Source organism: Scleropages formosus, chromosome 6 (genome assembly GCF_900964775.1).
Source record: "Scleropages formosus chromosome 6, fSclFor1.1, whole genome shotgun sequence".
Taxonomy (NCBI): Eukaryota; Metazoa; Chordata; class Actinopteri; order Osteoglossiformes; family Osteoglossidae; genus Scleropages; species Scleropages formosus.
In genome coordinates, this window is record NC_041811.1 from 21,952,506 (window position 1) to 21,970,795 (window position 18,290).

The window sequence follows — 18,290 nt, forward strand, 5'->3', positions numbered from 1 at the left end:
TTTATACCTTAAATCAAGTTGTTCATTGTATGTAGTTGAATGCAATGGGAAGCAAACTTAGAGGTGTGTGGTCATTAAGGTTAATAGGTTAAGATTAACAGTTCAGCATCACTACATCCTAAATTCCTTAGTGGGGAAACCAAGGTACCAGTGAAACATCTGAGCACCTTGGGCAATACCTGCATGAGACAAAGTGGAACGATAAGTGAAAACAAAGCAACCCCTAACTGCCCAAGATCTCCTGGGAATTGCTGGAGAAGAGCAGGTGGGCATGTCCACCAATTTCCTACTCGGTCTTGTTAGCTCATTTTTTTCTCATTTGGTTTCTAGTGTTCTCAGATTGATGACACTATATATTGCACCTTCAGAAGGTTTTGTTTCTATTTTAGATATTTAGTTGTGAGAAGCAGTAAATGTAATTTTAAAAAGCTGCAATCCAATGCCATTGCTAAAAGTGAATTTTGTCTCACGTGCCTAGAATGTTCCTTCATCTACCATCCTGCTGATTTTTCTTGAATCACAACAAAACAGCAGTTTCCCCAGTACTGTTTTAATTGGCACATTTAACACAATGCAAAGTTTTCAGTGCTCAGAAACAAGCATACCAAATGTAACAAACAAAAAATAGCAGACTTTACAAAACAAAACCAAATATTACTTAGGAAAGCAGAAAAAGTTTAAAAATATAACAGGTCAATTTTTTGTAATTAAATATGTATTTTTGATGAGCCATTTCTGGACAAGTCTGGATAAAAGGAAACTACACCAGTGCATTCTTGAAGGCTTCCTGTTGGGAATGTAAAAAGATGATACTTGTCTGAGCTCAGAAGGCCAAAATGCAGTGAAGCCTTATCTCTTTGCAGTGGTGCAACTCCACTGTTTCCTCCCAGAAGCACGGCAGATATCTGGACAAAATTGCAAGTGTTTTGGCCTCACTTTACAAATGACACATTGCATTGCCCTCTAGTTATCTTTGGCTTTGAAAAACAACCAGTGACACCTAGATGAGCCCATTAGTTTGGAATAATCAGTTGTTGTCCAAAGAGATACACTGAAAAAACTTTTATTTTAAGCTAATTTGTACTGATCACTCGGTAACCTGTTAATTGTTCAGCACTATGAAATTTTTCAAAAAATATAAAAACGCATCACACATAACGGACAAACGTTCAAGGTGGTATTTGGTAACTGTTTCAGACTTTGCACTTTCTACTGAACAGCCCTTATTCTATTCTGAAATGTCATGGAACAAATTCCGTTCAGTTTTCTTTATTACACCTGGTGGTATTTGCAAATGATGATTCTGGTAAAAACTCAGCGATTAAAAACTTTTTTTTTCTTTTCAACCCAGCAAGAAGGTAAAATTATTATAAAAAAGTTAATCATTATGTGCCATAAACAGCAGAACACATTAAATGTGGATAGTGTGGACTGACAATAATGTACTGTCCCATCCATGCACAGAAAAAAAAATCTATTTAAAATAATTAAAAAAGCTGAACCCCCATCTTGTTAATCAAACATATTACAGATTTTAGACTGTGCCCAATAAAATTAGTTCCAACAATCCAGTAATGTCCAATTTAGCCACTTCATATTCATTGACAACTTGAGGCAAAAGACATGTATGTAGATGATAGTGAAATGAAGTCCAACTATAGATAAATAAGAAGAGATTTATGATTGTGTCTCAGTCATTACTGGATCGACATGGAGGACTTTACACCGTAGACCAAAGACTAAATCCAGAAAATGAGTCAACAAAGCCACGCTCTGCAACACCGCTCAACAATGCAGCAGTAATTACCAATAAATACATATAATAAAATCGACCTTCAATGTTAATACATGTCTACCAGATTTAAATGTCTTGGGATCCGTAATCTTTTTCTGTCCCCTGGTGAAAAATGTTGATACCTGGAGTGTGATACTTGAACAGAATTCAAGGTTCGGATGTAAGTGGTCATGCCAGAAGCAACACAAGACAGGACAAAAAAAAAAAAAAAACACGCGATGACGGTGAACTGCAGGCACAAAACAAACCGCCGCAAACGAAACAAGAACTTTACAGGCAATGCGTTTAACTGAAACGGCAGGGCAGACCCCTTTCTAGGATTGGCAGAGGCAAGGAGACGGGGCGTGCGGTTGGGGCTGGGAGTGTGCATGCTTGGAGACACAGCAGCGGCTCAGGAGCCCAAGTGTCGCAGAGCAGCGAGTTGTGAGGGACCAGCTCTTGCGGGGGCCGGTAGCTGCAGCAGGCGGAGGGACTTGGGCTCAGAGAGAGGAGCTGTCACAGGGAGTGGAAGTGCAGGCAGACTGTACTCGCTCTGCCCTCTGTGTGCCTAACACATTCGCTACACTCAGATAAATAATCATTATTCAACATAAACATTTTCTCAACTGCTTTGCAGCTGACAACTGACATTATCCTAATTTACAGTGGCAATTAGTATTATAGTAGCATATAGTAGCTACTTCATTAACAACTATTAACACTACTTCATAGTTACTATTATTTATTCAGTCAACTGATGCTTTTTCCAATGTATTTACCCATTTTTATAGCTGGGCAATTTTGACTTGATCAATTGGGTATTGCATCCAAAGACCTGTCTGAACCTGGGTCTTTTGAGCGAAGGCAACGAATCTGACCGCAAAGCTACCTGCTGAACTGCAATGAGTGAATAGGAAAAAACCCTAACAAATATAGCCTTTGTTGACAAACAACTATAACTGTAGAGCTAAATCTCTGCCTTGAGTAAAGGCTCCTTCTTTTGTGCTTTGCACTGGGACTAATGCAGCATTGACTCCCATGACCAAACCTGGCCTAGGAAGACCGACAGTCCATAAGGCCAGTGGGATCGTCTGCAGTTCCACCCCCTGTGGAAGATCTGTGTGCTCCAGGTCCTGGCTCTGACCACAACAAGTTGTGCTTTGTGGGGGGTTGGGGCAGGCCTTTGGAAGGTGAACCATTAGCCGCCACATACAAGAAGGGAAGCCAAGTTAGTACACCAAAAAGCAAGCTTTGCAGAGACAATATAAGTGAATAGATACATAAAGGAATGGTCCTAAATTTAGTCTGGTTACTATTTGTTTTGTTCCTCCCAAGTACAACTGCAGATGCAACATTCAATGGATTTCTGCATCAAGTTGAAAATTGGAATGTGTCATAACATCTCGCCCGTTTGCATTCAGCCACGTGTCTGCCTAAGGACGGTTTACAAAGAAGATGGATTGTTTCCCTCCGAAGCAACTTGCCCTGCCATTCCTTTTGCCATCACCACACTTTTAGGAATCTGCAATTCAAAAAATAAAATAAAAACAAATGGAGAAAACAAAAACATGTTAGAGAGGATGCACAAACTTAGCCAAGGTTAAAATAAATTTCCTTCACATTCCTTTTTTTCAGGAAATGCTTGTATACATGGCAACACCAGTTGCAGGACTTGTCGATGAGGCGGAATAGAGAATTGACAGGAATTTCGGCTGCAAAATCTTATTGAAACAAGAATATACTCCCACTATCTTTGTGCATTTCTGAATATATTCTCTCAGCCTGACAAGCTAGAAGTGTTACAGAAAACATTTTAGCTTGTATCAACACAAATCGTGCAAAACCAATTATATGCAAAGGAAGACGCGTCAAACTAGTAACAGGAACTTGTCACTCAATTTGCGTGCTGAAAATGGGTAATGAGATGATGGCAGAGTTCATATCACTTAAAATTACTTGCGCAAAATTTACCCTCTATTTCCAAAATTAACGATCAGCGGTGTGCAAGCTAAAGAAGGAGGACATCCCATGGAAATTTTTCTTCAAAGCGAAGGCTGAATGGGTCGTTTTGATGCTGCCCTCAACCTCTCAGAAGTCACGGCTTATATCAGAACCCAAAACGGGAATGGTAAGCGTGTATGGTTTTTGAAAGTTCAACAGCACACAAAACACCACCACTCTTCTAAGAAATTGCTCACTGGTTTGACATAATCCCACACACACGGTCGCTGTTGAAAGGGGGTGTTGCTGGGGATTCGCACAGCGACCAGAGCACAGTCGGACTCTGCCAGTAACATTCTCACATCCGTGTGTCCCTATCGACAAACTCTTCCATGTGCTGCTGTCAAACCGGAAACTTCTCGTCCTTCAGCGACATGCTTGTCCGTTGGCTACTGTGCCAATGAGGATTTAAAATGTTTTATTAAAAAGTCAATGGAAATGGACACAACATATTGTGTCATACAACAGGACATTGCCCATAGCATGCAGAGACACCAACAGCATTTACATTATTTGAAAAGAGAGAAGCTAATAGGGTATAATTCCTTCCGCTGCAAAAAAAAAAAAAGCAGAATTTTATTCTTCGTAAAGCAGAAATTCAAATTAGAAATTGCATAATTTATAAGTGCGCGAACAGGCATGCATTCTGTTAATGTGTGTCAAGAAGTTCAGATCTCACACATCATGAAGCTTTCCAAGGACATGAGAAAAGAATGTAGAGACATTTCACAAGCATCAAATGAACCACTTGTCCAGTTTAGTGATGGCACCACCTTCTAACGATGTATTATTTATAGATGATTTGTAAATGAAAATGCATGTACTGTACATCGATAACACACTTTTGCTGCCAGCCTAATCTTGTTTTTGAGTGCTTGATGCTGACCATCTGTAACTATGATCCCAATCAATACTGTCATTAGTGAAAACTAAGCAGTGTGTTCTCATACGTGGAGCACAACTTGAAAATCACACCAGTTCTACGTTTGGCGTTAAAATATTTACTCGGTGAGCTGTTCCCTTCCACCCACAGAATCACTATCGAAAACAAACCGTTTTTTTGGATGGGAAGAAATAACGAATGAGAAGAAGAAATAACCTTGGATTAAAAGAGAATCATTCTATATCACAAGGGGCATATCCCTGGTTGATTAATGGTTCCATAAATACTAAAAAAAATGTGACTGAGAATCCATAACTTGCTGTAACACTAAAGGAGTCAAGAGAACATGAAGTAATTTCAGGCTCCTCTGTGTTCTAAGCATTCATGCTAACCTGCTCCAGTCACTCCCATGAGCCCTTACTGCCATGACTGGAGGATGCAAACAAAGCAAGCAAAACGCAGAGCAAAAGGCCGTTCTCCAGGAGAGCATCAACTGTAGAGTTCCTTGTTCCTTCTCTACCACGAACAGCCCCCTCTGTAGCACCTGTTCTCTCATCAAGCACAGCTATGACCCTTATCCCATGCCATTAACACATTTTTTGTAAGAATAAAAACAGCAGGGAAGGAGGCAATGTAAGTGTATGTAAGAAAATGTCTTTCCAGTCTCGGGATCATTCCCAGTGAAAAAGGTGGACGGGGAGTGGAGGCGGAGGCAGACACGTCCTGCTCTGCAGAGTAAGGTTTCAGAAGGCACCCATTGCAGGCAGAAACACCCCCTCCCCCCACCCCCTGTTTGGACCCAGCGGAGTCCCACCCACCCATCTCTACGGTTAAATGTATGTCATAGCACCTTTGCCATTTGTGTCCAAAAAAACCTCGACGTAGGATGTGGGCACATATCCCTCCTCCTCCTCATTTCGACGCACACGTGTCCAGCCATCACCCTTGTCCTCCTCAATCACGTAGAGCAGCTCCCCCTCCATTACAGAAATGGTGCCCTCGTTGCGGCCTGTAGGCAGGGAAATACAGAGTAGAGTGTGTATGGCTGAGGGGATGTGGCCTCAAACAAACGATTGAAAATAGCAGCCAGTGCGTGTAGCGATACCTTCAAACGGATACAGTGCTTTGCATGTTCCAATGGCAGGCATCGTCTCCTCCTCCACATCGAATTCGTCGTCGAACTCGGTAGTGGAAGCCTTGACCTGAGTCTCAGCACTCTGCTCCTCGGTGTAACTGCCATCCGGGCTGCTCAAGGAGGAACGCACACAGTAACTATAGCAACGGCCCTGACCACTACCGGTGGTTAAGGCATCAGTGATGCTGAGGCAGGCATGTGATGGTTTTAATATATTTGTTGTAAACCTGTCCTCTACTGTACCTCTCGCGATCTTGAGCACAGTTATTGGTGCTGGGTGTGTTGGTCTGGGTCTCATATAGACCGCTCTGTCTCTGAGGTGGCTCGGTCTTCACCGGCAATCTACCTTCCACCTCTGCCAGCCATCCCTGGCCGCACACACACATACATACACACACAAACACACTTAGTTGTAATTTAGCAGTAGACAATGGGTCTTACATAACTATTGTATTCTGCAGCTGTCACTCAACTGCCTGTTTCTAAAATATGAGAAAAGGGTGGACCTCCCAGTGTAAATTAATCTTTTATTTATATTGCCCTTCAGTATTGATCAGTTTGCCAGAGAGAGCAACCTTACAACTGGGTTTCTGAAAGCCCAGTTTTTACACATTGGGGTTCAGAGTACAGCTACATTACACAACTGCGTGCAGATTAAATCTGCAGGACCACACAGTTTTTGTGCTTATCATAATGCCCTTCACTAATATATTAACAACAAATTTCATTCATACATACTTAATTTCACCTTAAAGTAAACTGTGATCAGACACATGTGAGATGACTGAATTATTTAGAAGTGTCTATAAAATGTATTGTATCCTATGTCTTAAGAGTCCAAAGATGAGATCTGCTGCTCTTTTGAGATGTTCTCGGCTTTCAGGTCATTTAGACATTGAGATTCTGAAAATCTGACTCAAGAAAAGATTAAATGAAGCAAGCAGGTCAGTTAAGCCTAAAATGTGGGACAGCTGGTGGAGTGGTGGTTAACGCTGTTGCCTTTGGACCCAAAAGTTGCAGGTTCCAGTCATACCACCTACTGCAGTATCCTTGAGCAAGATATTTAACAAACAAACAAAAAAAAAATTGCTCCAGTAAAATTGCCCAGTTGTATAAATGGGTAGATAATGGTAAGTAGCTTAACAGTATAAGTCGCTTTGGAAAAAAGCATCAGCTAAATGAATAAATGTTAAGCTGATGCAACTTTTCTTCACCACTGTAATTATAACCACGCTGCTCCGTGGAGTTGTTCCATCTGTTCCCAGGCCTCTTACAAATGGAAAAAAAAGAATAGCTGCTTCCCACGGTCAAACCGCTGCCCATGGCTCTTCCTGACCACATGATTTCCCACTGCGAGTTTGGACCACCCTCGGTTTTTTTATTTCCTCTGGCCGTGGCTCTAAGCTGAGTAGAGTGTGTGTGTGTGAACATTGTGCAACACTTTCACGCTGCAAGGAGCCTCAGCACTGAGAGAAGAGTTAGTTCTGTCTGACCTGTGGACAAGAAGATTGAAAAACTGTATCACTGACAGTCCTGTAGAACCAGGTATGAGAACCATGGTGATTATGAACAACTGCATTGTTTTGTTTCCCTTCATCCACATTGCAGTAATGGGCCTTAATTGTGGAAGGAATTACATTATATTTATTCATTTAGCTGACACTCTTCTCCAAAGGAACTTACAATGTTAAGGTATTTACAATTATTTACTCATTTATACAGCTGGGTAATTTTACTGGAGAAATTTAGGGTAAGTAGCACGTGCAAGAGCGGGGTGTGGTGGCGTGGCGGGTTTGACCGGTGCCTCGCTGGGTGGCAGGTCTGCAGTTCGAGTACTGCTTAGAGTGCGCAACAGCCCTGTGCTTCTCCCAGCATTTGCCTCCCACCAACATGCAGAGGAAGGACCTGGCAATCTACCTCTGTCCTTCCTTTGACCTTCCTTGAAAACTACATGAGTGGTTGCTGTGGATCAGATTTGACTTGGCACCTTGCACACATGCATACTGTGCTCAAGGGCACCACAGCCAGAGGTGGGAGCTGAACCTGCAACCCTTGGGTCCAAAGGCAGTAGCTCTAACCACTGACTCATTAAATTTGTACAATCAAACTTTATCATCTGGGCAGCTTTTTAGACCCTGGTTAGTTATAAAGTAACCCTTTTTACACATGTACTGTAAATTATGCTCACTATTGCCAGCATCCATAGCTACAACATGATGCTAAAGCACATCCGCAACTCTCCGCTTCTGCATATTTTTGTCTTTTTTTTTTTTTTTGTCTGGATATGTAAAAGGAGAGCTAGGGTCTATCAAATGTGTGACTTCAGTTCAATTTATATTTGGCTTCTGTTACATTTTAGACTTGGATCCTTTTGCATCTGTTGTCCCTACAAGCAAACGAAGGAAAATTTCATGACACTGAAGAGAGAAATCCTCTAAACATGAGACACACCTCAAATTTCTGTGCCTCCAGCTGGAGCTTCTCGATGCTCTGGGTGGTTTCAGCAAGTCGCTGGTCTACGCTGTTAGGATCTCCCAAATTAGGGTTTTTTACATAGACGTCCTTCATTTTAACGAGGGCATCCCTAAAAATGCCATAAAAATGTCAGTGCACATGTAAAACATCAAATAACTCAATGTGCCTCTCAGAGCTTTCATTCAAAGAAAAGACTCTTACTTTTTGTCCATCTCCTTCTCAATGTCCTTACTGAGGTCATCAATCTTGGCCTGCAGTTTCTTCCTCCTTTGCTCAGGGGGCAGGTGACTGAAATCTTCAGATCCCGAACCCTGAAGAAGTGGCGCAGCAATGGTACAGACATCAGGGAGGGAGGATCTGCAGTACACCTCACTATACATGGCAAATAACATAGAACCACCACCTATCACACCTTAGGTGCCGTATCCCCTTTACTTTTTCTACAGAAAAAAACTGAAAAGATTGAAAAGCCTTTGCTGCAAATCAGCGACAAAGCTATAGTAATACTCATTTCTACGAAAATGTGGAACAAAAGCATTTCCTTCTTTCATTTTCTTTTCATGTTTGCTTCAGAAGAGGACAAATTACATATGTTACAAAACTCAACCTGATGTAATTATGTAAAGAACTGTAAATATGGTTATAGACTATTTCAATACATTGGCTCCTCCTGATTTTCTATTTTCAATCATTTCTGTCTACAGGAGAGTGAAAGCAGCTTATGTTTACCTGTCAAGTTGTCAGATGGCAATAAGGGAGGGAGGGATAGGAGCCAACTTAATTGAACTGTTTGACAGGATGTAGTTTGTCTCTATTGTTGGTGATCACAATATGACAAAAACATTGCACATAGCTATAGGATGAAACGCAACAGTTGAGACTGAACAATAGTTTGTGGAGGACAAATATTTTTATTGCAGTAATTTTAAATGTTTTAAGTTTTAATGTAGCATGAAGCTAAAAATATACTATGAAGTCTTAAAAAATATTTTTGTTATATTTCTAGCCAGATTGTAATCTATAAATAAACTGAGGGACTTCTGCATTATTAAGAATTTACTGATAGTGGCTTAGTGTTAAAATTGACTTTAGAATTATGAACAAAATTATTGACCAAGACGTCGGACTTCAGCAGTTTTCTTAAGATGAGGAGATAATGTATTCTCATATATCAAAATATTTTCTTAAGACCTTCTTAAAACAGTCAATTATATAACACAACACAGAAGTGTAGCAGGACATCATTTTCCAGTCCCAAATATGTTGGTAAGTTCATATGAAGAGCCAGTGTATTTTGCAGTACTGGCCACTGCTTCAACCTTAGTAAATCTTCATAAATAACCCACAGAAAGTTGACCCAGGGCAACACAGGGAAGATACCCCACCCCCATGAAAATAATGTGTAGTGCCAATAAAATTACTTGAATGCTCATGCACCTGTATCAATATATAACTTCTTCCCTGTGAGACCAAGGAGAAGAGAACTGAAAGACAGCCTCCCTGACCTTGATCATGCTGAGCTTTGTGTTTTTCTGTTTCTAGTTTGTCTCTAGTTTAAGTTTATAGTCATTGTGAAAAGTTTTGTTTTGTATTTTTTCCCCCTACTGTTATAATGCCCCTGAAACCAGTGCCTATGTCTTTTGCAATATCATCACCAAACCTGTGTTTGGTGTCCTGCCTTGCAATCACCTGGTTTGCTATACAGCCATATTTTGGAAAAGTTCAGAGACTGAGAGACCCTCCATGAAGAACCTGATACATAAAGGGGATACTGCAGCCTTACACAGTAGCAGGTCTCTGTGGGAAACCTGAGGTGAACCTCTTCAGTCCTACATTTTAGCCATTTTATACCACCATTTACCACTCGTGGGTGTGTGTCTATGAATGTGTGACTATCCTTCATAAGCACAAATGACCTGGCCACATTTTCACAAATGTCCAACTTGAGCTTATGAAACAGTACAAGACTTTCACATTTAACTAAAAAGGACATTTCTCTGAATAATCATTATATTAGTGGAAAATCATCCAACTTCTCAAAAGGATGAGAGGAGTATACAATTTGGCTTCAATTTCAAATGATGGTAGAATCACCTGGAGGCACTACTTAGAAAAGTCTAACTGATCTGCAAATGAGTGTGAAATCCTACAGCCTTTTCTTTTAAGTTGGGCCAGTACTAAAAATCAGGGAAGGTCCTGAGTTAACACTCACACTCCATCTTCATCCTGAAAATGGATTTGGTGGGAAGATGAGAATTAAAAAAACATCCATGACTGAATGGTAACAGAAGGACTGAAGAGGCTGAGCCCCAGTGACAGATTCTGCACACCGAGAAACCACCAGGGAGCATCACAGTACTGGTATTAAGCCATGTGAGATACAGGAAGCAACTGTGTTAATCTTACCCTTTCTCTTTGCCCCACAGCGCAACACTTACCAGCCATGCAATAAATAAATCAGTATTATTTTAAATGTGATAGAGCATGTCCATTTCTAAAACATATCTAAAATAATCTACAGTATAGAAATGAAAATGCATTCTTATTCTAAAATGCATTCTATCAGAAAGACTAATCACTTACCTTTGTGTATGCATTCAAATATTCTGTTTATTTTTCTGATGACAAAATATCTCTTGTTTAAGAATGTTGGTTTACAATATTATGAAAATTACCCATATCTACTGATTTAAAGTGCAATTAATTATCAGAACTAAAAATGTAGGGTATTTTTAAGATTAATGATAGTACATGATTTGTACACCTTTTATAAGTCCAATCATTTACATAAGAGTAAATATGTTAAAATTATGCAAGGGTAAAAACATTTCTTCATTAGCAAATTAAAGATCTGTGTATCCATCTGCTTATTCAATTTACAATATTTCTTTGGTAAAATACTGGCATCTATCTGAAAAGATCTGTTTTTTTGTAGGGTCCAGGTTTTAATTTCTTGCTACTGCTTACTGTTTTTCTGACAGAATCTTTAACAGGGCAGTGACAGTTAAAAAGCGATGTCACCTGAAATGTACAGTCAAACGGAGGGAAATGAACCGTTGCCAAAGGGCTACTGGCCAGATGACACGACTTCAGCAGTTGAGTACATGACCGCGTTACAACTAATGTAAAACAGAGCTGAATGTCTCACGGGCCACTATATCAGAGAGGTGCATACAATGTATATATTTCCAACAGTACAGTGTAGAAATAAGATACTTTGATGATGAGTTAAATGCTGTTTGTCTTTCCTAAAAAAAATCCTAAGGAAAAAAAAAATACACTGGCTCCTCAAATTACAAAAAATTGTGACTAAGCCTTTTCGTAACTCAATGTGTTGGTAACTCCAGTCACAATCAATTAAAACTACTGTACATTATTTAGAAATTAATCCACTTATTTACTGGTTAGGTTCCCTAAAATTCTCAAATTAAGCTATAATAAATAAAAAGTCTATAAGGCATCCATTTCTTTTTCTTTGTTTGCTAAAAGCAAAAATGCAGGGTACTTTTGTTTCAGAAAAGGCAAATTTTTAATAACACAATGGTGAAAAAAATCCAACTAGAAGTAAGTAAAAAACTGGAAAATGTTAATATGTTTGAAATTCCGTTACTCAAGTGCTTGAAACATGAGGAACCAGTGTATTAACTTTCACAGCAACTTTCTCACAGTAACTAAAGTACAAAACAGGGCAGCTTTATAATGTGAATGAAACTATTTTGTGTTCGAAGTTATTATATGCATTTTGCTTTGGAAAATTTCCATTAATATTCACAATTTATCAAAAATCACATGTACATAGCCTGCTATACAAATGACTAATAATAAATATCTCACGGTGCATGAATGATATTAACAGGAATATTAAATGAGTAAAACATCCGTATGAAACGGTAAAGAACTCTGCAGGATGTCTGACTTTGTTTCTGTGAGCACTGTTTATATTATAGAACTCAGAATTTGCTGGACAGTATTCTGCTTTGCTGTAGAAACAGCATACAGTTGTGTAAACATTGTGTTTATTTTGGCATGAAATGTTCATTTCCCCAAGTGAATGACTCAAGGCATCGCTGTCAAAAACATCTCGAAGTGGAACTTCTGCAGTTAATTGGTGTCCTTTTGGGAAATTTAAATATAATTAACTTAAGCGAGTGAAAGAAATTAAGAAATTAAAAAAAGCAAACAAAGCAACTGGTAGCTGATCACCTCAATAAGGTTCCGGACCTGAGCATTGAGAGTAATCTGACAGAACACAGACAAACGGGGCAGACAGGTACATGGACAAGACAAAACACAAAAACAACACAAAAGAAGGAGACAACAACAAGTGTCTGCCATTAATGCTTGCGTAACAACAGTAAGTAAAATAAACTCAATTCAGTCAAAACAAAACAAAACAAACAACAATTGCAGTCAAGTGTAAATGAAAGAAGGAAGCATGCTTTGGTCTTGCTTACCAGCTTCAGAGAAAGCTTCACGGTAGAAGGCACAGTAATAAAAAAGAGGGGGAAAAAAAAAAAAAAAAAAAAACATAAAAGTTGACATCAGAAGCAAATGACCTCAGATATTTCTGGAACAACATGTCACGTTAGGATGTCAAGGATGAAAAAAAGCCTGGAAGCCAATACAAGAGCACATTTTTGCAGAACATCCACAACATGACACCCACTTATAGGCTCCTACCTTCAGATTGGCCTGATGCTTTAAATTAATCTCCAAATGAAGAAATGAAATTCGTAACTGTAATAACTGACCGGAAATGTTAAAATACTGCAGCATATACACTAATCCATAAAAAAAAGTCTGGCAGTGCTAGGTCATTGTTCACACTCATCGTAGTCGAAAGAGTGCCAAATCCCCGTTTGCCCTTGAGGGCTGATCATGATGCAGATCTGATCTGATATGTGATCTACGGGGCTGAAGGAAGTATTGAAGAGTTTTCAGATGTACATAGTATGAAAAAAAAATATACTGAATGTTTGTACAGATAAAGGTAAAGACTTTTGGCAAAGAAATCCCGCCTCCCCCCAAAGGAACGGCCTGCAGGGGATCATGGGAAGGCATCTGCACTATTTCAGCAGTGAGAGCTGAGAATTGCTACTTTTTGTCTTTTGACATCATCTAGTGAAGTTCAGCAGAAGAGAACTCTACTCTCTAACCCCTTTTTAGAGAAGACACACACAGGCCAGCATACTAGTCCAGGGTACCGGTCATTCAGCGATGAGTGAGATGGGAGAGGATGAAGAGGGAACCACCACAAGCCCAGAAGTGCTCCCCCCCCCCACACACACACACATTCATGCCCAATGGTGAAAGGGGACCTCATGGGTGTGAGTAGACAAAAGCCAAGGAAGCAAGGTGAGGGAACATATGATGGCTCTCGATCTACAGGCATACTCACAGCCCTGACCACAGCAATGACTCTGCTTAATGGACCATGGCTCTAACACAGAGTTTACTGTTGAACGTCTGTACATATTGAACAATGGAACCGTTCCTGATTTTCAGCAATAACAATGAAAAATTTATGTTCCCTATAAAGTCCAAAAAAAAAAAACCCGTCAAAAATCCATAAATTATTAAATGAAATGTGCAAATAAGTGTAGTGGATATAAAGGCAAGCATGATGTAAAACTGCAATAAGCAAAATGTGTAAACAACAAAAACCCAACAAAAGCTGTAAAACATTGAAATTTGTTAAGAACTGTAGCTGAGCAGCAGGTTGCATAGTGCTCAGAGACTTCAGGCCTACCTATGGTGAGCTATGTCAGTGAAACATATCCAGCCACATACATGAGATAAATGTGAATCTATCAGCAATGTATGTCATTTTGAATACAAACACCTGTGATACTAATGTGATAATAAAGAAATTAACAAATAATTCATCCGAACGAAAAGAGCCTACATTTTAAGGTAAACTGAACGGCAACTTTCGATAAAAGTGACAACTGAATCGGAAAAAGAAATCACTTCAGTTCACTTCACTTCAGGTGATTTAGCACAATAAAATCAAAACCAAAGCGATAAAACTAGTATCGGTTAAAACGGAAGCATTCTGATACAGTAAATTTGGAGATGCCACTACATGCTGATAACAAATATCCAAATATCTATGGTTCTACCGTTTCCTCACTCTTCACACTCTGGATTTTTAAAATGAACAGCCACAACTGCAACGAGGAGAATCAAGAAATCAGCACGCGTCCTGAAAGGACAGGTTTGCGGAGAAGTCCCCCGGGGTGACAACTGGAGGAGGTGTGCCGGGCTTTTATGAGCAGCGGACGTGACGATGCCAGCACAGAGATACCGGGAGGGTTCGACTGCGGCCGCATTGCAAAGTGTTACAGGGGCACTGGGGAACGCGCAACAACGACAGACTGCACGTCACATTCTGCTCCCCCCCTCCGCCCTTGTGACACTTTGCTGAATGACCCCTTGGCTGTAATGCTGAGATGTAGGCGGCAGGAGGCAGCACAGAGCCACAAGCTGCAAGGACAGGACTGGCGAGAAGGCTCACGCCCATGAGCATGTCATCCCGATGGGTATGCGACAGTGCCATGTGTGGCTGTTGGCAGCTGCGACCTCAGACACTATCCCCATTTAAAGGACCGATTTGAAAAGAGAAGAACGCTGTAGAGGGTGCAAGAAGCGAGCTGCAGATCCTGAGTACAGCACAGCTGCTCTGAAGGATCAAGGTGCTAACACCTTATAACAGATGGAAGGGCCGTTTACTGTTTCAGCGCAACGAAAACTGTCCTACAGATGAAATACACTGACAAGGTAAAAGGGCAATGATTGATAAAGAAGTTTCAAACAGGAAAAGGAAGTCAGCACGACTTATGCAGCGTCAGAGCTCTTGCGCACACCTCCTCTGAGAGTACTGTCACCGGTGTGGGCCCAGCGTGACTGCGCCTGCCCTGTAAAGCGTGCGGCAGGAAGCCGCAGCGCTTCAGCTTCCATCTCAGAATGCGGTTAGTGTCTGCGCAGCTCCTGCGTGGCCCCTGTTCCCGGGGCCGCGCGCACGCACACGCACACTTACAACATACTGTCTGGCCTCGAAGGCGTACGTGGGCCTGCCCAGCGTCCTCTTCATGAGTTCTTTCTGGTAATAGCATGAACAGTCGGACTGCTGCAGGGTCAGCGGCGGAAAAGAACACAGCGGGGTTAATGGACGAACCCTGACCCCGGCGGCAAGAGACGCACGCACACGTATGGAAACCCCGACGAGGCCATGTACATACAGACATAATAGTCCTCAGGATACACTGACAGAGAAATCTAACATATGGACAGCGATGCATACACACAAAAACCTTATACAGAGACACACGATACAAAGAGAATCCCTACTCTGTGCATGAACGAACACACACACACACACACACACACACACACCAAAATCCTCATACACATACTATACAGACATAACTACATACACACAAAAACCCCCACACACTGGGGCAGAAACACAGGCACACCCGCACGCAAAGATAAAAGGCTCGGCCATCCCTAGCACGTGGCACGAGATCAGACGGGGAACCGTAAGCTTCAGTCGGGAGGGGCTCGATATAACACCCGGCATAGGGAAGAGAGCCGGGCGGGTCGAGACCTAGGGCCGTACCGAGCGGTACCGCCCAGGAGAGTGTGTCTAAACTCATCTCTCTGTTCTTGTCTGCATTCCACAGGTGGGACAGGAGCTCGTAACAGCAACGGAAAAAGTGTGTCCTCTTTTCTGCGCCCTTGCTTTCTTTTCACGGGTGGGGATCCGAATTGAAAATGCAAAAACTGAAAGCAAGACGCAAGGGCAAAGCAGCATGGAAAGGGAGGAGGGTTACGGCTTTGAATTTCTGCCTTTGCTCTGTCTCAGACGTGACGGAAGTTTGAGCCGAAAGCTGTAAAGCTCTTCCCTCCAACATACGTTGAGAAAGACTTAGCACTCGCATATATCCTCTCACAGTTTCAAAACACAGAAATACCCCGGAGTCCTCAGAAAGTACAAATTTTTCTCAATCACACTGTGAGAAGACTATTTATTTATTTGATTTATTTTTATCGGGAGATATTACATAATATCTCTTTTTTAGGTCTATTTTATTATGCTATTTGTGTTTGTTATATAACGTACGGAGCACTTTTAAAAATGAAGTGATTTAAAAAAAACCAAGGATGACGGAGGATTATTAGATTTAATTATTCAGCAATTAGAACAGAATTATACTTCAGTTTTTGGTAGCTCTAGCTAAACGACTAAATACATACATTTTTTGCACAGCCCAAAAATAACAGGCTAACCAGCCCAAGTTCTTCTAAAAGCACTTACTGTGTTTTAGGCCTAGTCCGCCTAAAAGAAACTCGTAAACATATTGTGAAAAAACCTGAAAGTGTGAAAGTGCATTCGTGCACTTTTAACCGGGAAGTGTTTTACATCTTGTTTCTGAAAGCCTGAATATACCTCTCACTTCAAAAGTAGCGCCCTCTTCCTGCGATTTTTACCAAAATAACTGCGGCGCCTTCGGTGACTTGATGCTTGCTCTTTAGAAATGGTCTTAAAGTCATGGGACACCAAGTACAAAGTGGTGTTTGTGAAGTGAGACGGATATGTGCGGCGCCCTGCAGCGAGATAGTCCTTCCTCTCTGCAAGGTGAGACAACGTGGTTGTGCTCCGTTCTTATCTCAGAGACGCTGTCCTAGAATAGCAGCAAAGTGCCACCACTGATAGCCGCAGCTAGAGGAAAAAAGAGCAAGACACAATGGACATAGATTACTGATAAACTGCCATTGTGAAACTGTCACCTTACAGAAATAGCCATTTTGCTGCAGAAAATTTATGCCCCAACTTCCTGACAAATTTTTAAGCCTCCAGGCTACAACTGGAGTTTCAATCCCAGCTATGATAAATCAAGCATTTATACAGGTACAAATGGGGAAAAAAAAAATGCTGCTTTTTGAACAACTTTAAATATATACTGGGACTTTTGGTATAAGAAGGGATTTAAAAATGGCATCCATCCAATTTCAATAACCACTTGTCCTGGTCAAGGAGGTCCAGAACCTATCCCAGAACCACTGGGCAAAAGGCTGAGGGGTGGTACACCCTGGAAAGGATGCCAGTCCATCACAGGGTAGGTACACATACACCCATGCTCACTCACCCATTCACACACTACAGGCAATTTAGAGCCACCAATTCACCTGAACGACATGTCTTTGGACTGTGGGAGGAAACCAGACACGGGGAGAACACAGACATGGGGAGAACATGCAAACTCCATGCAGACTGAGAGGGGATAGAGTCCACGTTCTCTCACACCACCATACCACGCTACTCACTGCACCACTGTACCGCCCTCATTTTAGGTGACTTAAATGACTTAAATTAGACTTAAATTTTTAAAGTAGAAACATTTTGAACATTTTAACGTCAGTATTTTTAAATAAGATTTAAATAGAGTTCTAGGGTTAAATGTTTCTTCCTTTTATAAAAAAAATAAAAATTTAGCACTTGCACGATGCAAACCAACAGCACTAAATATGGCAGTATAAATGAAGTCCAAATAAAGACGTTTAAATGATGCTAAAATAAGTAGGCAGGCAGAATTAATACAATAAATTTTCTACAGCTTCACTGCAACCACTACTGCAATTAAACTTTCTGCATAATGGGAAAAAGAACAAAAGACAACATATTTCTAAAAAAGACCACATTTTAGTCCTCTTTCTCTTGTCACTACTATATAAGACTAGTTTTAACAGGCCTTAAAGAAAAGGATATTTGGCAGTTCAATACTAAAAGAATACATACGAAGAACACCTGAGCACATTTTGTTGCCACATATCTTTACATCTGAGAGGGAGGACAAACTGATCTTTGGTAAGAGTTGTGGCTCTCACATGCAGTCATTAAGCAAGGCCTCACCACTCTGCATGTGGCTTACAGATTTGGCAAAAATGCTGTAAAACTGTTTGCTACTATCATTACCCTTACTGGCTGTTTCGCATCTTCATAGTTTGGGAAAGGAACT

The 18,290-nt window shown here is 40.8% G+C and overlaps 1 protein-coding gene across 10 annotated transcripts in view; it reads right to left on the reverse strand.

Annotated features, from left to right (window-relative positions):
• Positions 1-534: 534 nt before the first annotated feature.
• LOC108927263 (formin-binding protein 1-like) overlaps positions 535-18,290 on the reverse strand; it is a 67,826-nt gene continuing 50,070 nt past the window's right edge. For 3 of the 10 annotated variants that reach the window (XM_029253166.1, XM_018740453.2, XM_018740445.2), the window contains 7 exons: positions 12,723-12,737; positions 12,472-12,507; positions 8,470-8,579; positions 8,245-8,377; positions 6,037-6,161; positions 5,764-5,906; positions 535-5,667 (listed from right to left, as the gene is read on the reverse strand). In XM_029253166.1, the coding sequence (XP_029108999.1) occupies positions 5,489-5,667; positions 5,764-5,906; positions 6,037-6,161; positions 8,245-8,377; positions 8,470-8,579; positions 12,472-12,507; positions 12,723-12,737 (741 nt within the window). In that variant the 3' untranslated portion in view covers positions 535-5,488. The remainder of the gene's footprint in view (positions 5,668-5,763; positions 5,907-6,036; positions 6,162-8,244; positions 8,378-8,469; positions 8,580-12,471; positions 12,508-12,722; positions 12,738-18,290) is intronic. The other 7 variants (XM_018740457.2, XM_018740455.2, XM_018740452.2 and 4 more) reach the window with 4 other exon arrangements.